At 33.3% G+C, this 24,211-nt stretch overlaps 1 protein-coding gene and 3 pseudogenes across 1 annotated transcript; 3 read left to right on the top strand and 1 right to left on the bottom strand.

Moving 5' to 3' along the window:
• Nucleotides 1-5,148: 5,148 nt before the first annotated feature.
• LOC18590179 (putative carotenoid cleavage dioxygenase 4, chloroplastic pseudogene) lies at nucleotides 5,149-6,777 on the bottom strand (annotated as a pseudogene).
• Nucleotides 6,778-7,944: 1,167 nt separating this feature from the next.
• LOC148761009 (zeaxanthin 7,8(7',8')-cleavage dioxygenase, chromoplastic-like) lies at nucleotides 7,945-8,367 on the top strand. Its single transcript, XM_088809729.1, has one exon. The coding sequence runs from the start codon at nucleotides 7,945-7,947 to the stop codon at nucleotides 8,365-8,367; it is 423 nt and encodes a 140-aa protein (XP_088665855.1).
• Nucleotides 8,368-12,076: 3,709 nt separating this feature from the next.
• On the top strand, nucleotides 12,077-15,556 carry LOC18590178 (zeaxanthin 7,8(7',8')-cleavage dioxygenase, chromoplastic pseudogene; annotated as a pseudogene).
• Nucleotides 15,557-18,945: 3,389 nt separating this feature from the next.
• On the top strand, nucleotides 18,946-20,801 carry LOC18590176 (putative carotenoid cleavage dioxygenase 4, chloroplastic pseudogene; annotated as a pseudogene).
• Nucleotides 20,802-24,211: the final 3,410 nt, after the last annotated feature.

Raw genomic sequence — 24,211 nt, 5'->3', positions numbered from 1 at the left:
GTATGGACACCCATGCTGGCCAAACCTCCATGGATGAGTTTTGAGCTTGATTTTTGGTTGATTTTAATTGAATTAAGTGATTTTAGTTAAGTTATATTGAAATATAGTAAAAATAAGCTAGAGATATAATTTTCTCCAATTGAAACCCATTATGCCGAATTTTCTAGGGGAATATTGGCTGCTGATCTTGATGTTTATTTGAGGAATTATGATGAATAATGATGAATTATGAGCCTAGAAAAATAATGAAAATTTTTGGAGCAAAAATACAAATTTTTACCCACTAGGGGTATTTTCGTAATTTGCTATCGAGACTGATAATTTGCACCACACTGAGGGACATTAAGTCAATTTGGGTGCAATCGAGGTATAGAAACTGAAAAAAATTAATTTGGAGTTTAAACGAACGCGTATATCGATTTATCGGGTAAAAGATCGAAATAGGCTAACACTGCATTGAGGTAAAAATTTAGACATTTTTGCATTCCATATGAAGCATTAGTAGTCTAAATTAGTTTAATTTCAATTTAGTATCAATGTGGTGAATTTCTCGATTTTGTATTGTGTCAAGGTGGTGAGTCCTCCGATAAAGGCAAGGGAATTTCACCCGAGGACCAGTAGTCTGAGTATTTCAAAAATCCCCACTCTAGACACGGTGAGTAACCTTACCATCATTTTAATTATCTAAAGTATGTTTTTATTCGGTTTTGGTGAATTTTATGAAAATGAGTTCAAGTGGTAAATTTTTATGTTTTGTAAACAAAATGAGTTTAAATGAAAATATTTTATAAATTGTCTTGAAACAAAATAACGATTTTGAAAATAGAGTAATTTGAGACCACTGATATATTGTAAATTTAAAATTGAATTAATGGCTTATGTTATTGTATTGGCATGACTGGCTGGGCTGTGTTTTTTATGAATTGTATGAATTACTTTATTTTACCCTTGCAGGCTGGGTAGTAATATATTAGCCTTGTCATGCTGTCAAAATTTTATTATATGGTGGGTTTGACCTGCTGTAGTGGGTTGGGTTCTGTGGACTAGCCTATTAGAGGGGCACGGAATCCTGTTATATTTTTACCTCGATTGGAGAGGCGAGTAGGGTAACTCCCGAGGTATAACTTTAAAGTTCACTTCACGTCAAACGACCACGTAAAGGGGAACTCGGCCAACGCCAAGGAACGGCTATGTTTTCAAAATAAAAACACGACTTTCTAATAGCCTTGGCGGACTCAGTTGGGATAGCCCTCGGTCAAGGTATCCCAGATAATTGAGTATGATAATAATTTTTGGCATGAGCCAAGCTTTTAAAGAAATTAATAAGCCATACTGATTACTTGCTTTAAATAAATTGATTTCATTTGGTTGAAATAAGTTGAAAGATGATAAATCACAGTTTGATGAAATGTTTTAATAGTCTCATTTTACTCGACTTTAGATATTTTGAGTGATGTTTGTTTACTCACTGGGATTTTATAATCTCACCACCCTCATTTTCACCCATTTCAGGCTCATAATAGATTGTAGATAACTGATATCGGCGAGGATTACAGTTGAACTTGCCACATTCAAAAACTATAGGTTCATTTCTTTTGATACTTTTGGTCATTCGTGGGCCCACATGTCACTGTAAATTAAATTTTATACTTTGGTTATCTGTATTACGGTATGTAAGAATTTATTTTGCTTTTACGCTATAAAAATTATTTATGCAGTGTTCTTAAAATATCGTTTTATGTGAAAATTGAATATTTTATTTAATATTTTTATTTTATTATAACAGTCATAATTTCATTTTAAACGAATGTTTTAGACATCCAAAATTATTTTTGACTATGAAATATGTGTTTTCCACTTACATACTATATTTTTAGATGATTTGGAGATTTTTGGGATAAATGACCAAAATACCCCTGTGAAACAGTTTAAAATCTTTTAGAATGTGGTATTTGGAAACAGTTACCCACAGAGGAAATGAGAAGCTGATATTAAAGCCTTGCGGGGTTCCGTTTGACATTTCAGGTAATGAATGTCGATCGAGACGTCGTGACGGTTGTCACGGGCTCGATGGAAGTTTCGAGTCGTGACAATTAAGTTGGTATCAGAGCTGTTGGTTTTAAAGATTAGAGTTTTGGGTTTAAGGTTATTTTAAAGCTATTTTAAAAATTTACAGTGTCAGTGTGGCCCCGAGTTAAGTTAGGTTAGGTTGAATAAAATACATGCATAAGCATATAGAGCCTGAGGTTGCCTAAACTCACTTTGTTCCCTCTTATAGATTATTATGTCTCCTCGACGCGAACAACCACTTTTCACTAGATCAGCTGGGAGGGGAAGAGGTCGTTTCCAACGTCGTCAGTTAGGTGCAATAGAGGAGGAATCGACTGCATCCACCATTCAGGCAGCACCTGCTGCTGAACAGACCGAGACTCCTCTACATCCTCCATCTCCTCTGCCATTTACTAGTATTCTTGCTATGCCTCTTGAGGCAGTTCAGGTATTAGCAGCCTTCTTTACTGCTATTGCTGGCCAGGCTCATGCTAGTCAAGCTCTTCCTATAGTTCCTCTAGCTGCTCCTTCAGTACCACCATCCCCACCTCCTGTCCCACAACTAGTGCTAGATGTTTTTGATTCTAAGAAGCTTAAAGAGGCTAGGCAACATAGTTGTGTTTCTTTTATGGGTGAGTCGGACGCAATCGTGGCTAAAGAGGTGGTGCGAATGGCTTTAAGAGTTGAGAAGCTTGCAAATGAAAATAGGAGTCTGCGAGCTGAGTTAGCAAAAAAGAGAAATCTGAGTGTATCTTCTAGTCAGCCACCAAAAAGGGGCAAAGACTCCTCTGTTTCAAGAAGTTCACGTAGATGCAGAAATTATGGGAATTATTATGTTGGGCCGTGCAGAGGGCCTGCACGATGTTTTCGTTGTGATCAATCGGGTCACATTAGGAGAGATTGCCCACAGTTAGGACGGGCTACGGTAGCTGCTCCATCTCCACCAGCTCATACGGATATGTAGAGGAGAGATTCCTCTGAATTGCAACCGAGACAGGGATAATTTTGACATACCACCAAGGGTAGATTAAATATGTTGAAATTAGTGCTCTAATAAAGTACATATGATAGAAAGTTAGTTTGTAAGTTGTAGTTTTCATGATCATGAAATATATAAAGATTATCAATATATGGACATACATTTGGAGTTGTAATTTACAAGTTTGAAGTATTTAAGATATGATTAAATGGAATTAGCATTAGTTAAGGTACGTAAATCTTTTAATTAATTTCTATGGAGTATGCGTGATAGTAGAATGGAGGAACATCGTGCAGTTATGCTATCTGGTGAAATCACTATACAATATGGAAAGGGTATTTTCGAGTGGGATTTATTGACTGATGATAAGTGATGAGCAATTTAAGATACATGTAGCTATGAATAAATTTGGAGATTTTTGCTTAAGCAAACTTGTATTAAATGTTATGGTAAAGATATATGAATGCTAGTGGCAAAATAAATATGTTAAATCAATGTTTTGATTGCACACTTGTGATAAAAAGTTAGTCTTGCTAATTGTGGTATAGACTCGAAGGGAAGCCACATGATTGTGAATAATTAAGGTAGTAGCTTTAAAGGTGGAAGAGTTGCTAAGATAAAGTGAATTCAAACCGTTGCAATGTTACAATTCTGAGTATTAAACGCTGTCACGTTAAGAACCCCTAATGGCTAGAAAGCAAGAGCAAATTGAGAGTGGCATGAAGATGAAACTCACGAGTTGAAGAATGGTCATTGGTTTTCATGCTAAGCTTTGTTGTTTGGAGTCTTAAGTGCATTGGGAGGTATTAAGATAAAGATGATGAGTGAAATTGCAAAGTTTTTTTTTATTGCCTTATATATATTGGCATGTAAGAGAAAGAAAAGTTAGAGAATTTTTGAGATGGCTACATAAAAATGAATTAACATGTGGAGTGTTAAGATGAATAATATGATGACTGAAGTCAAATCTTAAGAAATAAAGAAGACAAGAGATTAAGTTTTGTTAAAGACTAAAAAGGAAGCGAGCGAAAGGTTAGATGAATGTATGAGATACTGATAAGAGATGTCAATACCAAGTGAGGAAAATGTAAATAAAGATTTCAATAATGATATACTTGGTGTATAAAAGAGTAAATAAGTGATTAAGTGTTTCAAGAATGTTTAAACGCCCTTAAGAAAGAATTATAAGTTATACATGATGAGCATAAGATGCGTGAAATAAGTCAATTTTGCAATAAGTCTTAAAGATAACATCTATTGAAAGACTTGCATTGAAGTCAATTTTGCTGGTTTTTTGAATTACATCTAAACCCATTTGCACCAACACAGATCATTGTAATGCCAAACATCAAGCCAAAAAAATATGGTAGATCTATTGCCAAGGGACCATTTGCATGTTGCAAGACCAGATTTTAAGCCCCTTGGATGGAGCATGGTAATTAAAAAATGTGCTCGTACAAAAACTGATTAGCAGAACAAATTCGGCAACTGAAATATTAAATGTAAACACCATAAAACTCAATGAATTAGGTTGACACCACAGATAACTAGAAATTCTACAGCCCACCATAGGAAAACCTTCATTTGCCATGAAGTATAGCCTTAAGAAATCAAGCATGCTCCTCAAATTGAAAGCCCAAGCCAAAACCGACATCATCAGATTCATTAATAATGGTAGTAGCACTAAAACTGTGAATAGCTGTTTGTGCACCGTCAGCCATAAACATATGTATAAAACCCATGAAAAAAACCTAAGACCACCACCACTTTACTCCTCCTGATATGGAAAGACAACAAACTTGTCATATAACATGAATTTCACGAGTAAAGATAATGAATCTATCATATCATATGGTTTGGACATTGCATATAAACGTAGCTAATCTGTCAAAAAGAAGTTAATAATTGAAGCACTGTTGGCTTTGATTCCATATAACTCAAAGATATCGCATTTAGTAAATTATAAGTCTTATACAAGACTTTATACGACTCATAACTTTAAAGAAATTTATACCCTTAAAATAATATAAAATAATTTATAATCGTTTACCTTTGTAGTATCAGACTATGAATTACAGTTTACAATGCGAGTAAGGAATCAAGTTGTGACCTCTCTATCAGATTACATATTTGGCTTAAATAAAATATGGATTCCTCAATTGGTCAAAAATAGACCATGGAAGCCATATGGTACACGCCTAGGCAACTTAATTGCTACAATGGTAGTGAACTCGGGTGATTTGGCATCCATCAAAAGGAATACAGATTCATCAGTATGCTCATTGTGAACATAAGTCATCACGTATCCCTCATCTTCATCGCATACAACATCTTCAGCACTATTTCTTCTCACAAATAATGGCTCTCCTCCGAAACAACCAGGCCCATAAAACCTTTTTCCAACTTCATTCCCCGTTTCCAAGTCAATTTTCACTAAACCTGTTGTTTTAGGGATCTCATCAAGCACTCCTACATAGGCGTAACGAGTTTTCTTTCCTACATAAGCTGTATTTACAGATCCAAGGTCCAAATTTCTTGAGGAAAGAATATTTCTACAAACATCCCCTGTCTCAATATTAATCTTTACCTTCTCTAAAACCAAATTCGGTTTCTTATTATGTAAATAATTTTCCAAAGATTTGACATTTGATGCCACGAGCACAATCTCTTCCTTACCATTTTCCCAAGCATTGATGATATGGGCTACATTAAACCTTGGAACCTCAAACCACTTTATCACCGAGTCACATTTAGCATACCGTGATATGACCCCAATTCTTGTACTTTTGTCTCGTTCATAAACCAAAGGGGCACCTCTCCCCATCAACATTTTTGCTAGTGAAAAGATTAATTGTGTCTCGTGAAAAATTGCGAACTTCTTGGTTATAGCGAAATCATGAATTATACTTGGTCTACGCATGGAAAAGATCGGTACTTCTTTGTGTTTAACACCCTTTTCATCGATGCGGAAGAAGGTAAGGTGTGGGAATGCAAAGCTCCATGAAAAAGCAAATGTCTCTTTCGTATCCATGTCAACTTTGGGATGTGCAGTCATGTTGTAGAGTAACTTTTTATCGAAATCCCAACGTTCTTAAGTCTCAATGTCACCTTGCTGAGTTAAATTAATAAGATATGGTAAGTCAGACTCGCATAAAGCAAAAAGTTTACCTGAAATGAGGGCAAGGCTAGTGTTGGCTACTCCAATCCCATGCTTGATACCTAGTTGACCTGTTATGATTCTCTTCATTACCATAAGAAAACGAAGTACATCGAGTAAGCCGTAAAAGCCAGATAACATGTTTGGAATGGCAGGAAAACCAGCATCTCGCTCGAGCATATATTTGTGAGTCTTGACATATCGGTTACAGTATGTTGCAAGGCCATTTGATAGTCTTAGTGAGTGAAGCATGCCATCCCCTTCAAACAAATGTAGAGCACGACGAGCTTGAAATTGCGGGTTCGGACCGTTTCGGATGTAAACACCATTTAAAGAGAGTGGGAGCTGACCCTCGATTACTTGGCAATTCGTCGGTTCCATTTCCTCCACCGGAGCCAAGTTTCCCTTGAAGACATGCATTGGATCGACGGATAAGTGAAGAGGCGGATCAATGATGTTGGAAAGGGAGTGGAATATGAAATTTTTCATGGTTTTAAAAATGGTTTTGCAATTGGATGTGTTTATTTGCCATGCTTTGGGTTTTGTGGATTGTCATCGTATCACAACCTTGAAAGGGAGATTCGGAATTTGTGAAAATGTTGTTGATGATTTCATTTTGGCCTTTGGGTTTTTTTTGGTTGCTTAATTTAGTGGGGAAAAAAGAAAAGCCTAGACTATTGAAGATGTTAGGCTTTTGAGCAAAGACAAAATAAAGAAAGTTCAACAAAGAAGATAACAAAAGAGTTTGGCGGAGAAGGGCCTCAACAACCAACAAGCTTTCTACATATTTCACCTTTTTGGTTTTTCGCGTGTCATATTTATGGCAGCTACTCATCCCCACTGCACCTCTTCATTTGCGAGCAATCCAGGTCTAAGACTTTGGACAAAAATTTTCAGGTTCTAGATATTATTATAATAATAAATAATTATTTTTAATATTAAATTTTAAAAACTATTAAAATTAAATATAATATAATATTTATTAATATTATAGTATTCTTGAATCGGGTTAGGCTCAAACCTAAAAAATCTTGGCCAAACCCAACTTGAGTAGAGTCGAGCTCGTAGGCCTGGGATAGGTAGCTCGGTTCGTGAACAATCTAATTCAAACTAAAAGGGTTAGCAAGGTTACCATATCAAATTACAAATTGTACAAAAGGGTAGAGAAGTTAAAAATATTTGGAGGGTCAAACCATAATTTTACCTTATTTTCAAGTGAGAATACACGATGTATTATTAGGATCTTAAAAAACTTAGGGGCCCCCTGAATAATTTTTTTCCTTTTGCATATTTCAGGTTGCTAGATTTTCTTGTGAAATCAAAATATGGATTTACATTATTTACTTTTACATTTTATTAATATCAAGTTAAGTTAATTTGATAGACAATATTATAATTAATGATATGATTTAATAAACTGAGTTAGAATCTAACGTTATATGTAAGCTTAAGAGTATAGGACTGTGTAATAAATTTTAAATCTTATAATAGGTAAGATTAAAAATTCATTATATAAAGATAAGGCTAGATCTCTTTTCATATGTACGGAAAACATTGGAAATGTCAATCGTTGGAGATTTGTAGGTTAAGAAGACAAAAATCCTATTACATTGAATCCAAGCAATAAATTTAAACCAACCAAGTTTCATTCACGATGTAACTATAACCAAGAGGTGTGTTGTTTTCAATGAGACACAAATCGTGATATCTCTAGTAAAATTGATTCCAGGGAAAGAGGTACAATTGTGGATTATGAATCATGAAAAACAACAAAACACAAAGAATCGGAGTTTTGCCAAGGCATGCCAGGAATGACTCAGAGATGAAGTGGGTTCAATTGAATTCCACTCACATAATCAATGCTTGGGAAAATGGAGACGACGAGATAATTCTTGTGACACCAAATGTTGTGTCCCTTGGATCAACGGAGTATATGTTTGACAGAATAGTTAACATTGTCTTGGAGAAAGCAAGTGTCAACATTAAGACCAAGAAAAGTTCCTGGAAAAATTCTTTCACCAAGGAGTGTGGAGCGTTCCATAAACACTTGCTATGCAGGAAAGGAACCCGATATGCCTATTTGGAAGTACTTGGAGAAGTCCTGAAAATGTCTGGCGTGGTGAAACTTGATTTGGAAACTAGGGTCCAAAACTTAACGGGAGACCCATTGTTGGAAAGTTAAGGTCTAACAGAGTCACAAGCATGCCTCTTATAGGGTTTGGTTTAGGACTTTTAAATCCGAGTCCAGCTCAGCCCATCTCGATGCTGTTATATTATTGACCAAGTAAAATATTTTTCAATAAATTTTTTTAAATATTAATATAACATCTTTTTTATTATTTCAATTGTTAAAATTGAATGTTTAGTCTTGTAATTTCATCCCAAGTTAAAATTAATTTGAGTGCTGATTAACTACTGCTTTGTAATCTCCCATGTCTTTAAAGACTGCTGATTAAGATAATGTTGAAGAGTTTGGTGTGCGGTGAAAAATCACAACTAACTTGACTGCTCCAAGTAAAAATATTTTGGGAAACAAAATAGAAGGAAGTCCATAGTTTAATATATATATATATATATATATATATGAATTTATTCTTGGATAAAACAAATGAACTCTCTAGTTCCATCATTATCTTTCTCGATATTTTATATTATATAAATATAAGAAAAAAAAATTTGAACTTCAAATTTTAACCTTTATAATCTAAAAAAATGTAACAACTATTAAACCAAATTTCAATTTTGTTGCCATCAGTATTTTAACAGTTCTTTCCCTTTTTTTTTTCAACTGATATAAATTTATAAAAATTACGTGTGGTTTTCACCAATTTGACCACCCATACTTCATGACTCATGAACAAACAAATTGGGATTAAGACTTTTCTTTTGTTGACTCCAAATTCTTCTTCAACATATCTTTTCGAACACTTAATTTGAGATTAAGATTGCATTGAAGTTGCACTTAATTATTTTGCCACTTGAGTTTTGATCAAGTGGTCAATGGTTAAATAGGGCTAATTTAAATAGAAATCATAAATTATAGAGCCATATTTAGTACTCTCCCTTTCTCCTCTTTAATTTGATTATGACATCTACTAGTTCAACGCATATTAATGTACATATTTTGAATGGAAATCTTCTGCTTTCATACTATGCTCCCTTCCCTGCCATACTACCTTTTTTGCCAAGTGTTTCTTAGGGTTATTAACTTTGATTAACCTAACGAAAACTATAACCAACTCTATTCTCTGTCACTTTTTACTTTCTTTTGTATCTTTTACACTTTTCTGTCCTTTTAGAAGATGTTTTTTTTTTTAAGAATCTGTTTGGCTTAATTTTTTTTTTAGTTTAAAAGTTATTATGAATCTCTTATGAAAAATAATAATTTTTAAAATTAAGCTAAAGTTATTTAGTAAGCAGTTTGACAAAATAAATTATATAAACTCTAATTTTTGTTAAATTTACCATAAAAAATATTCATGCTATTTTCAATTACCTAATAAATCAAAACAAAACAAATCTGCTTTGAGTTTATAGAAAATTTTAGATGTTAAAATCAAAGAATTCATAGAAAAATGGAATAGCTGTTAAACTTTGTATAGCAGTAATAGTATTAAATTTTTGTTGATCTAGCAAACAATTGAATCATGATACGTCAATTTTCAAAAAAAGAAGAGAAAAAAGGAAATAATGTATATAACATTAAAATTATTTTTGGTGAAGAAGAGAGAAAACGTTTAAATAATACCTGAATGTAACTTTGAATTTTGGGCTTTTTTTTTCTCTTAATATTTGTAAAACAAAAAAAAAATCCTAGATTATGCTATTCTATTACTTGGGTTTTTTTTTTCTAGTAGTCTTTGTAGAGATAGAGGTAGAGGAAAAGAAGATTGTGATTTGCGTTGGAGAAGGGTGATTTGCAAAAGGAGGGAGAGGAGAGGGAGTTCAATTGAGAGAAAAAGGGATATTTCTTGAAAGTTGGCATGTTTTTAAAAGAAGAAAAGAGAAAGCTTTTATTGGGGCTTTTATTTAAGCTCTTTTTTTTTTTTATTAAAATTTTGTTCTTTAAAAAAATGTTACTTATTTTTTTAAGAGTTTCTCAAAATTTTCTTTGACTTAACTTCTACTTTTAAAAGATAAATAAGTTGAAAAAAAGTCAGGCCAAATAAGCAGATTTTCATCAATTCAGCTTTTTTAATTTTATGTTTATTGGAGCTAAATGGTGGTTCAAAGGGCTGGAATTTGCTTTTGCTTTTGCTTGCGGTTTGCTGGTCTGTTCTAGGCATTTGTGGGTACTCAATCTTTTTGGTGCTAGAACTCTTTTTATTTCTTTTCTTCATTTTGACAGTGCTTTTCACAATTTTTGTTTGGTAATTCATTTGTCGACTATATGATGATCTTTGTTGGATTGATCTACAATTGTCATGAAGGTAATTCGTTTGTCGACTCGTTGGCATATTTTGGTGTAGATAAAGCTCCAATGTTCTTGGCTTGTTGATAGGACTACTACTGTTATGCGTGTCGTGACGTGCGGGTCCGGGAACCCGTCCGCCAGACGCGGGCGAAAATTAAAACTGTTAGGGAGTCTCCACCAATCTTTTTTATCTAGGTGTGATTGGTCACCTATTAACCCGATTCTTAATCGACGAAATCCTAAATTAATTTTAGGTCCGTCGAAAGAACGAGAACTGGTCCACGTTTTTTAGAGATGGGTTCAGGAGTGCAGTTACGCACGGAGAAGGGTTAGTACCTCCGTGACGCCCGTTCTACGAACGGTACCATTTAATCTTAAGTTATCTAAATATAGCCTTTTCTTAGTTTAATCCTTATTTTATTAATTAAATTTTTATTGAATTGCCAGACTGAGTTTTTCACTTGGTTTTACGTATGCATATGATGCAAGCGTAGAATGATGTCGTGACTTGTTTATTTTAAATGATGGAGTCGGTAATGTTTTATTGAAAAATTATTCGAAGACCATCCCAACGCTTTGGTGAACTCTCGAAATTTTCCTCACCTAGAGATATCCCCGGAGGAACTCGTCTCTACAAGCTCCTCGGGGAAATCCCATCCTCGGGATTCCCGCGCCATTTGCAAAATAAGAGTGGCATGCAATGACAGTGTAAAATGATGGTATCTACATGCACGCGTTTATTGATTATTTAAAAATTTTGATTATTTGTTATTTATTATTTTTTTATTTATATATATACTTTATTTTTTGGTCTTCTATTTAAATCCATGTTTGTTGTTGGTCAATTTTTTTACTTGATCACAAAGCTTATCTAATAAATAATTAATTAATTTTTTAAACGATTGGACTAACTTTATTTAGTAATTATTTATTTAAATTAACAAAATTTTCCTACATATATTGTTTTCTAACAATGACTAATTGACTTAATGGGTTTTGAAATCTAGAGTTCAGATTTATCCCGACGTTTCGGTGAAAATTCGTCTCGAACTTCGCACCCGAAAAACATTCACCCGAAAGAGGCAACTCTTTGCCCTTATTTGGTAGTAATACTCAAATATTTGTTCCAATTATATTATTTTTTATTATTTATTTATTTTTCACTTATTATTATTATTATTTATTATTTTATTATTTATCTTTTATTATTTTTTTTTAGAAAATATGATATAATATATACATATATATATATATATATATATATATATATATACATTTGCATCATGCATTATTATTATTATTATTATTTTATTTTTTGCAAACCTCCAAATATATTTATAATATTAATATTTTTCGTTATTATTTACATATTTTTATTAAAGCTAAGCAAACAATTAAGATAAACTAGATAAGCCCAAAGCAATAAGCCCACATTCACAAGCAATGGGTAAGGCCTCACCTTGCTTGGGCTAGAAAGATGGCCCAAGTTGTGTGGGCTGCACGAAGGTCTCCCTAGCCTGCTTCCTTGGTCCGCCTGGCCTTCTCCTAAACGCACCGTTTTGGGGCTCTGGGTACTCCCTCAAACGACGTCATTTTGGCGTCGACCTTTTGAATTCTTCCCTCTGCTGAAACGACGCCGTTTTAGGCCCTAAACTCGGGTATATAAATCCTGTTTTCGTCCTTTCCTCTCATTTTCAGACTTCAGTTTCTCTCTCTAGCCGCACCCTCTCCCTTCTCTCTAGAAAAAGTCTCCCTTCTTTGCCGACGCCGGCGTCCCGTCTTCTCTTCCCCAAATCTATCGCCGGCTTCCTCGGACCCTTTCTTGAACGCACCTCTTCCCTTCCGATTGACGGATCGGGCACCCTTTTTGCCTTCTGTCGGCGATGACCCAAACGAGTTCTGGCTTTCTTCCGCCGGTGACCGGCAATCCACAGATCCCTTTCCCTTCACCACTCACCGATCTCTCTCCCTCAAACCGAAACAAATCCCCGGTTGAAACCCCCGATCGAATTTTTTCTTTTTGATTTTCTTGATTTTTTTCTTTTTGATTTTCGTTAGTTGCTGGTAGATCTAGGATTTTTTTTTTGTTTTCTTCCCCCCCTTCTTTGCAGGTTGCAGGTGGTTTTAAGGAGTCGGGTTGTCGAAAAATTTGGACAACCCGGTGATGGGGTTCTGGCACCCTCTGGAGTTGGTGGCCAGAACCCCCATCACGCGTAGTGGGTCGGGGGTACGCCCAGCCATCCCCATTTTTTTTTTTTGAATTTATTATTATTATTTTTTTGATTTTTTTAGTTTATTTTATTATAATTTAAAATTATTTATTTATTAATTATTATTATTATTATTATTATTATTATTATATATATATTTTTAAGTGTCTACAATGCGGTTATGGCTTTCATTGTAGTCTCATTGTGGTTATTATTTTCTCAATAATAATAAAGTAATAACAATAAGAAAAGATAAAAGAAATGCAAAAGCGAACGAACAAATTGAAGGAAATCAATTGATGAGTTCTTGTTACTGCCGATGTGAAAATGAGCCTGACTCGAAGGCTTGGTTTGTTACGCTGTAGCTTGTTGTGATGTGTTTAGTTCCTACTTGAATGTTTTTGTTACACTGTAGCTACAGGAAAACGATGTATCAATGTGTGTCTAGGTTGCACTTGGCTATTACCATGGGTACATACATCTTCTTGGTTTGTTCTTGCTAAAACAGAAGGTTCCTTTTGGTTCTTTAGTTTTGCTTTTGATCCAAGAGAAGATTTGTTTATTATCTAGATTGTGTTTACAAATAAAAACTTACAAGAAGGCTGAACTAATGGAAATAATCTATTAAAAGAACAGGAAGAAACATCTCCTGAAAAGATTGTGAAAGAAAAGCTAACGAAAAGAAAAATGTAAGAGATAAAGAAAAAGGGCAAACAAAGTTTAAATTCACATTTTCTAGGAGACATGTGGTAAAAAAATATGAGCGAGGCAAGGAAGGGGGCAGAGGATTTAAATTCACATATTGTCTAGAAAGTACTAGTAGATAAGCTTTCTTTTTCACACATGTAACATGTTTTTGTTGCTTTTTTCCTCTTTAATGGTTAACCTAACTAACTAATTGAGTATATATTTAGAGCAAAACCTAAGAAAGAGCATCTTAAGAGAAAAGCACCAACCAAGAGTTCCGCACAACGGAGAGCAAAAGGCCACTCCCCAATGGCACCATAAGGAATCCCTAGTCAAAATAACAAGCTCAACCGCTTGCAACGATGGAAGCACCCCCAAACCAAGAACCAAAGGTTCGTCGAGCAAAGCGTATTGGCACAGACCAAAGTTATACAAAGTGTCATCGGCCCTAAGAGAAGCCCCATCAATCCTCATGAAGCCAAAGTCCAACAAGCTTATAGTATAAGGACACCAATGGAAGACATATCCCAGAAATGATCCCTCTCACCCAAAGGATCCTTGCGGAGGGCATCAAGAAAAGCACCTTAAGACGACAAACAAACACCGCACCTCAAAGTGATCCTCCTCATCCAAAAGAAACCATGCAAAAGACAAAGCACAAGGAATTGGACTCACCGCCCCCCACCCAACAAGGCAAACACCACACTCTCCATGGAAGGAACAATAGAGCACAATAAATCATACTCACCCCTCTTCCCCACCTGACAAGTAGGCACCACACTCATCATGGAAAAAACCATAAAGTACAAGGAGTCATACTTACCACCCTCCCCACTCGACCAGCAACACACCTCACTTACCATGGTCATGCTACATATTGTTGCCGCTATGTCAAGACTCACAAGTTTAAGCTAGAGCGAGAGGCTAGTTTGCCTCTTGTTCCGAATGTGTTTTCAGGATTATTTGGTTTTGGCGATATTGTTCGCTTTGTTGTGGCTACAAGGAGGATCATGACAGGCCATATAAATCTAATGAATGGCTTTGGCATGGCCGACACTGGCCTTGCTTTTTTTTCGAATTATTTCTTTGCTCTTTGCGAGTCTGATTTACCATATATTATCAATTTGACGCTAAGAGGTGACATTGAGACTTTAGGACGTTGGGAATTTGGGAAAAAGTTACTATTTAACATGACTACACATCTCGAAATCGATTGGATACAAAGGAGACATTTTCTTTCAGATAGAGCCTAAGTTTCCCTCATCTCACCTTCCTCTGCTTCGATGGAAATGGTGTTAAACAAAACGAAGTACCCATTTTCTCTATCAATCAACCTTGTTTCATCCATGATTTTGCCATAACCAAGTTGTTTGCCATTTTCCATGAAACACAATTGGTATATTCATTAGGAAAAGTGATGACAAGAAAAGGCACCTTCGTGTATTATGAACCAAATAAAACTCCAAGAATTGGGATCATACCAAAATATGCCATGAATGACTCTGAGATGAGGTGATTTCAAGTCCCAGGTTTCAATACCATTCACATTTTCAATGCTTGGGAAGACGGAGATGACGAGATAGTTTTTATGGCATCTAATATCATCTCTGTCGAAAACATTTTTAATAATACTGTCGATGTCTCAATGGAGAAAGCAAAGATCAACATCAAAACAGGAGATGTTTCTAGAGAGATTGTTTCTCTAAGAAATTTAGAATTCGGATCAATAAATCCTTCCTATGTGGGGAGAAAAACTCATTATGCCTTTTTAGGAGTGCTTGAAGAAGTCCCAAAAATGTCAGGTTTGGTGAAAATTGATTTGGAAACAAGGTGTGTATTATGGACCTAGTTGCTTTGGAGGGGAGCCACTATTTGTGATAAAAGATTCGGAAAATATTCATTCTGATTAAGATGATGGCTATATAATGACTTAAGTGCACGATGAGAAGGCTAATGAGTCAAAATTCATAAAGAAGGATGCCAAATCCCTAGAACTTGACATTGTGGCAGTGGTTAAGCTTCCAAGGCGGGTTCCTTATGGCTTTCATGGTCTATTTTGAGCAAATAAATCTCTGTTTCTTTTGTATATTTTTTTCAAAGTAATTAAGAAAAATGTTAATGATAGTCGCCTCCACCCCAAAAAATAATGCCCATTCTTTGCTGTTTATAATAAGAACTGACCTTCAGTTTAATGTAGTTTCTGTGTTGCAGATACAAACTGCATTATCCCAAATAATTAAGACTGGATTATCCAAGCATTGATGCTGCCTACCTCCACTTGTCATGTGTTGAACCATGTTCGTCCCTCTAAACAAACTTCGATAGTAATGAGCCATTGGATATTTTATTTTATTGGTTTAATTCACACTTTCACTGGCTTAGATTATATATATATATATTTTGTGTACAATACATGTTGTTATTCAATTTTAATATTCAACATACAATAAAATCTCTATAAATGAATACCTTTGGGATCATGAAAATTTATTAATTAATTGAGATATATTTAATTGATAAATTAATAATTTATTAATTTATAGATTAATTAATAAAAAATTAATTTATCAAGGTATTCTTTATTTATTTTTTCAAAATATTGAACTTAATATATGTATTGTATATTGTGATTATACAAATATTACCTAATTACCGAATTACAAATTATCATTATTTTATATATTTGTTTAACTAAAATAAGTTCATGAATATAACTAGTCTTATTAAATAGAAATTATAAATCTATCTATTTTTACAACAAACTAAAATTACATTCAATATATACTTAATTAATATATTTTATGAACATTAAGTCAAGTAAAAACATCTATAAAAAAAAACATACAATATCATAAATAGTAAAACTATACACAATGACTTTTTAAGATGTAAATAAATTAACGTAAAGCATTATATGAGTACAATATAGAAAATCCAAATTGTTCCCAAAAGCAATTGTAACAATGGGCGTCAAAAAACTTTAACTTACAAGTGAGCCAAGCAACAATATCAAATACGATCAAGATGTATTAAAAGTAACAATTACATTGCATAATTTTCTCTTCCAATACAAGAACTCTATACTAGAGTTTCTTAATGCACTAAGAAAAGTTAAAGATGAGGTCTAATGAAACACATTCTATAAAGGCCTCTAAATTGAATCATGTATATATATAATTTTGATGTATAAGGATATTATTAATTTATATATTAAGCGAGATCTATATGTTTTTTTTAAATGTATTATCTTATAAATTTAATGAATTATTAATTTACCACGTTAGTCCCAAGTCGAGACTAGCAAAAAATATTATTTAATCAAAATTATTAATTTATCGAGGATTAATTTATTGAGGTTTTACTATACTTAAAAGTTGATAATTATGCACATTTATAAGGGTAGAGTTAGTCAATTTTTATTGGACAGCCAAAGGTAAAAAAATAAGATTTAAAAATTTTAAAAACCAATAAGTTGAAAGTAACCAATAATCAAAAGATTGATAATAGAAAATAATTTTATATAACATGTAAATAAAAAAAAAGAAAAACTTACAATAATCTTTTATGAAAGTTGTGTTCGATTTCTTGAATTCAAATTAATTAATTATTAATTATATACTAAAAAATATTTATTTCTTTAAGATTGAGTCTTAGACATTTTGATTCACATTACTCTTATTCATGAGTTAAAACATTGAGGCTTGGTTACTCAAATGTAGGAGAATCGTTTAAACGATTTACATTTTTTCTTCTAAAGAACTTGTCAATTGTTTTCAGTTTACTTATTCTTCAATCAAATGTGAAAAAAAAAATAATATAGTCAACCTTCAATATTCTTATTTTATTTCTATTTAAACTCATAATACTAATATAAAACTATAATGCATAAAATACAATTAGTTAAATACGATATACAGGATTAATAATTTTCTCCTATATAATTAGGATTGCTTAAAGACTATAAATTCAACATAATTTCCTTTCAACTAAATATAAAACGTAAAGTATATAAAAAAGATATATTCAAGATAATTTTCTCTTACATAATCAAGATTAATAAAAAATAATATATTGATGAAATTTTAAGCAACAATACAACACTATAACTTAAATTTGAGAAATACATAATAATTTATTAATTTTTCATAATTAAATATTAAAAAATAAAATTTACATAATAAAAAAAAAATATGACAAGTAGAAGATAAAACTCATATATGACATAAAAAAATCAAAATGGTTGATGATTCGTAGAAATTTAAAAAAGAAAATCTATAAACACTTAAAAGATATGAGCAAATAGAATAAACTAATAATATAAATTAAAAAAAAAAAGAAAACAAAAAAATTTAAAATTGAGTGAGACATGTGAGATATTTTTTTTTATTATTTATTTGTATTAATTATTAAATAAAAAATTATTTTGAGTACACCCATTAAAAATTATATTAAAAATTTTATATAATATAAAAAGATTTTAAAAATTTTAGACCATGGCCCCAAAGCTAAAGGAGGCTCCGCTGCTACACGTTTAGCATCATGTTTAGATAATTTGCTAATTTAATAATAAATAAGGGAAAAGGGTTCACACCTAAATATCTGTATTCCTTTCCCATTGAATCGGATTCATAAAATCTCTTTCCTCTAATAAAAGAAAAATGAGAGAGAGAGAGAGAGAGAGAGAAATGGTTCAAATCTTCCAATATCCAAGTGCTCCAAAGAACTGATCTAGTGGATCAGTTGAACCAACCAAGTTGGCACCAATTTGCCAATATACATAAAGTCTGTCTCGTTAAACGAGTCCAAGTTGATGGCCTAAAAAATGTACTCAATGTTGCTCTCTGAGTCACTTGGCCCATTTGCTTTCCCCTAGTTTTGGGCGTTCAACTCTTTACAACTTCATAATTAAGCACTAAGGCTTGCGAATTTGGATTATGTTATATCTAAATCAATAAGAAACGCGCACATGTAAAACAAAGTATACGGTTTTTGATTGATATTTCGGATAATGATTTCTCAAAGATTCATGCATCCTTGCTTTAAATAAAGGGCTAAGAAAAATTATGTCAACCTTTGCTTTATGTTATATTTCCGAGCAACTCCCCACTGGCAAATACCAAACAGATAAGATAGTTGGCAATAAATTTCCTGCCAAACCATTTCTACAACAAATCAAGTGGGCAATTATCTTATTTATACTAGTGTAAGATAATAGCAGGCAATCAACTTTCTCGAGTCTTTATCAATAACTTTTTCTGTAACCAACTAGCCATGCATCAGCTATCCCTTGCTAATGGGCTATAAAGATGCCAAAAGATAATTATCAGATAGAGATGGTTAGGCATTGTACATTTCTAATCATCTTAAATTCACTTGATACGCATCAATCTAAGCTATAAATACCTTGGGAGTACAACAAAAATGTCAACAACTTGGCTTGGCACTTACATTTCACTAGAATTTTTATAATCTCCATGTCTTACGCTATGCCTTCATCTTTCCAACTTCCACATCATTCTAGCAAAATTCCCCTTTGGCCTTCCCCGAATCTCAAACATGGGAAGCCTATTTTCTGTTCAACCAACACAACATCATTCCCAACGAAAACCTCCAAGGAGAAAACATTTGAAGAAACATGTAACAAAACCAAGACAACGAGTCCACCTTCGTTACCACAATCAATATTCTCCCATGTCTCAACCATGTCCAAAAACCTCTTCCTTAACACCTTAAACATCATTGATCCACCCCTTCACCCTTCAATCGATCCAAATCTTGTCTTTACTGGAAACTTTGCGCCGGTAAGCGAGCTTGATCCCACGGATTGTCAAGTTATCGAAGGCGAGCTTCCACTCTCTCTAAATGGAGTTTACATCCGAAATGGCCCAAATCCACAACTTCAACCTCGTCGTGCTCTCCATTTATTTGATGGGGATGGCATGCTTCACTCTTTACGATTGTCCAATGGCAATGCAACTTACTGTAGCCGCTATGTCAAGACTTACAAATATATGCTGGAGCAAGATGCTGGCTTTCCAATTATTCCTAATTTTTTCTCTGGTTTCTATGGTCTCGTGGATGTTATCCGATTCTTTATGGATATAGGAAAGGTCCTCACAGGGCATATAGATCTCATGAAAGGGTTTGGAGTGGCTAATACTAGCATTGCCTTCTTTTCAAATAAACTCCTTGCTTTGACTGATTCTGATTTACCTTACCTTATTAATGTAACTCAAACGGGTGATATTGAGACCTTAGGGCGTTGGGAATTCACCAAAAAGCTGCTTGCAAACATGAGTGCACATCCCAAAGTTGACATAGAAACTAAGGAAACATTTGCTTTTACAACAAGCCTTACTTTCCCTCACCTTTCCTTCTTTCGTTTTGATTCAAATGGTGTAAAACAAAAAGAAGTACCCATTTCTTCTGTGCGTAAACCAACTTTCCTTCATGACCTTGCTATAACCAAGACGTTTGCAATTTTTTGTGAGACGCAATTAGGACTTGCACCAGCAAAAGTCGTAATGGGACGGGGAGCTCTAGTAGATTACAAACGAGACAAAGTTACAAGAATTGGGATTATTCCAAGGTATTCAACGGATGACTCAGATATGGAATGGTTTCAAGTCCCAAACTTCAATGCAATTCATATCTTTAACGCATGGGAAAGTGGAGAAGACGAAATAGTTCTCGTGGCGTCTAACGTTATATCTATAGAAAACATCTATGATAGAACTTGCGACATCAAATTGGAGAAAGTGAAAATCAACATGAGAACCGGCCAAGTCTCACGAAATATTCTTTCCCCAAGAAATTTAGAATTTGGATCCATAAATCCTTGTTATGTAGGAAAGAAAAGCCGGTTTGCTTATATGGGAGTCTTCGAAGAAATCCCGAAAATGTTAGGTGTGGTGAAGATTGACTTGGAAACAGGGTGTGAAGTAGGCAAAAGATTTTATGGGCATGGTTGCTTTGGAGGGGAGCCATTATTTGTGACAAAAGATAGAGAAAATAATTTTGACTCTGATGACGAAGAAGATGAAGGATATGTAATGAGTTATGTGCACAATGAGGAGACTGGCGAGTCAAAGTTCTTGGTAATGGACGCCAAATCACCAGAACTCAACATTGTGGCAGCGGTTAAGCTGCCTAGGCGGGTGCCGTATGGCTTTCATGGGCTGTTTTTCAGCAAGCAGGACCTCTTGCATTTTTAGCTTAGGAATTAGGATAAATATATGACCCGTGCAATGCATGGGTTAGTGTTATCAATTTCAATATGTGTACACATATAAATTAGCGCTTTTACGTATTTATATATAAGTCTTCAAAATTTATGATATAAATGAAGGGTTTTAAGCATGCTCAGAGAAGAAATTACATTCATATAACACAGTGGAATATAAACATATAAAATCGGAATCACCCTTGGGTCACTTATATTGTCTTATTGATTGGTTAAAAGCAAATATAAGCAAAATATGTTCAGCCATATACCAAGAGAAGTGATTTCCAAAAATCACATGTCAAAATCCCTTGATTGTACACTAAAGCCCAATTGACGCGAACCAAAGCTGTCCACATGTCTAGCCTTCAATGGTGATCCACACAAATGTCAATTGAAAACCTATACTAAATTGAGATTATGTGGTGTCGTGATGCTATGCTAGTAGCCAATATTTTCTGAAAAATCTCACATTTCAAAGATTATTTGCTTTTAGCTTAAAAAGAAGACAAGAAAAACTTTTCTTAGGAAAACGGCACCTATGGCTTAGGGTTTTCTCCTTCTATTTTTCTATTGTCTTTTCTCACCTCTTTCTTACCAAATGCGACACACATATAAAAGTATTTATAATTGGGTTAAAATGCTAATCTAACTTTTGGTTTATTGCATTTTAATCCTTCCACTTAATTAAACAATTTAATTAATTCCATAGTGAAAATTGCTACTTTCCAATTAAATACCAGTCTCATTTTAATTTCACATTGTCATCTTATTATGTGTGACCCATTAGGTCCTCAACATGTTCGCAATAAATATAAATCAATTTAATTAAGAATTTATATTTATATTTATAGATCATTAGCAGTAGCTAGCAATACATCATGACCACTCAAGTATCAAAAGAGTCAATATAGTTCGACAAACCTTTCGGTATACAGTATCTCAATGTAATTCGATCATTTCATCAAAATATTTCAGATAGATAAAAAGTGTGACACGATGTCTATTTTCTAACTTATCCATACTAGTCATGCAACTTTCATATTGACATATCAAGATTGCCTTGGCCAAAGACTTTCAATCAATGAAGCCAAGAGCTAATGAGATATGTTTTTTTCAAATCACTTGGGGTGATGAATCCTCTCTACACTACTCATTCATCTAAGCATACTTCATCATACCTGAAAGCATCCTGTTTAGTCATCTGGTCACCTCCAAACCCATAGGGATAAAATTAAAATATAACAATTCACATACAAGATAACTTGGTATCACAAGTCTAAGGATTACTTACACTACTAACACATGAGAGTATTTCTATAGACACTTGAGTGAAATAACAAATGAAACTCTCATAGCGGGTAATGTTTAGTGAACTTGTTCCTTAACAAGCACCTACATATTATCTCTAGGTATTTTACATACTTCAACCTATGAGATCAGTTACTTACTTCCAAAGTAAAGAGGCTTAGCATATACCAATCTTTGAACGTTGTCAATACCCTTATTCTTGGCAATACAATGACCAAGAATATATTTAGGAACAAGGCTTTGATGATAAGAATCTCATAATTATAACCTTTATAATTTTTTTGCAAGGCCATTATGTTCTAGGGACTTTATTTACATAAATCTCTCATGACTCCTTATAAATAAACTTATAGATAAAGAAATACCTCACACATTATATAAAATATCCATAATATTTTTAACATAAAATATGACTAATTAATGTAATGTTTTACAAGCACCTTACACTAACAATAAATATATCTAACTCCCATGTCATAAGAAAATTTGTTAAAGTTAGAAAGAGTCTAATGATAAACAATTAGAAGAAAATGGATAGAGATTAAAAGTGATAGTGTGGCTTTTGGATTTTGGAGAGAAAACCCCTTTATTTTTAATCATTTTCATTTGAAAAATTTGTGGTAAAAAATTGCCATGACCTTAATTAAGTTATCCCATTGCCACCTAAAACTTAATGGTTGGTGCCCTAATTAACTAGAAATTGACCCACATATATCAACTTGTTAATATGGTTTGTGTCACAACATGTTAGTACAATAATCCAACCATTCAACCTGTAGAGGAAACATCACAATTTATTTTTATGGGATAAGTCATCCATAAGTAAGAAATCCGTTATGTATTGGTAGTTAGTTGCAAGTACAAGGACTTCAAAGGTCTCGTAGTGTTTGATCTACAGCTTAAAAAATAAAATTTTACTTAATAAGTGGATATGGGAATATGAAAATGAACATAACAGCCTCTGGAGGACTATTATTGTGGAGAAAACAGTGAGAATGCTGCTAGTTTGCTCTCTACTCTCGAAAACAACATAATGTTTTCCACTCTTTGGAGAAATGACTATCATTATAGAGAAAACAGTGAGAATCCTACTAGTTTGCCCTCTACTTTGAAAAACAACATAATGTGTTCCACTCTTTGGAGAAATATCATTAACCCCCTTTTCCCAACAAATAGAATTTTTTTGTATGTGTTCTCAAGATTCAGCTATGTTGTTACTAATGGAATATCTCTTTCTGGAACGATGAGTGGATCAAAGGTATGACACATAGATATGTGCTCTTTAAAATTTTTACCCTTGTAGTTAATAAAATCGGAATCTTATATAGAATTATTCTAGAGGAAAGTGTGAAGAATAACTCTCTTTTATAAGGACATTTTAAACATAACTATCAAAATAAATTTAATTATTTTTAGTCATATTTAGCCATGACTTGACAAAAATATCCTTGAAACTATTTCAAATAAATTAAAACATTCATCACAATTTTTTTCCATTTGTGCTTCTGATTTCTCTCTCTCACTATCCAGCTCTTTCTAATTTTATCAATTTTTCTCTTCAACATTCGTCTACTATGCTCCCGATTCTCTCTTTTGTACTTTCAGATTTCTCTTTCCTGTGCTTTCAAGACAACAAGCGATGGTTTTGATGTACTTGGGATGAGTGGCTATTTGGGACATTTAATTTTTATGTATTTTGAATAAAACTAAAATGGTAGAAATGATCATAAATGTTTGAAATAGTTTTTAATAGAATCAATTTGAGACCTAGATAGCAGTAAACTCAAGAATTTGAAATTTACAAACCTAGGTTTCCAAAGAAAACTTTTTTGATTTTTAGTCAAAATAGGTGTTTTAGATAAGAAATTTGTGTTTTAATTTATAAAAACATGTTAGAAACATTTTAATCGGTACCAAATTGTCAAAAGAAATGAAGAGAGTTAAGAGGATTTGAAGTTTTAGTTCGTAAATAACAATAACATTTTAGGCATTAAATTATAACAAAATGTATTTAAATATGACGTATAACAATAATATTTTTTCAACATGGTGTGTAACAACAACATTTTTTCAACATGACATGCAACATGTATTTGTACATAACGTGTAACAATAATATTTTTTTTCTCAACATGACTTGTAACAATCTTTTCTAATCATAGCATTTAAAATATTTTTTTAT

This window comes from Theobroma cacao, chromosome 9 (assembly GCF_053813885.1).
Source record: "Theobroma cacao isolate CCN51 chromosome 9, ASM5381388v1, whole genome shotgun sequence".
In the NCBI taxonomy this organism is placed as follows: Eukaryota; Viridiplantae; Streptophyta; class Magnoliopsida; order Malvales; family Malvaceae; genus Theobroma; species Theobroma cacao.
The sequence above is the reverse complement of the archived record's forward strand: the minus strand, read 5'-3'. Positions and strand labels throughout refer to the sequence as shown.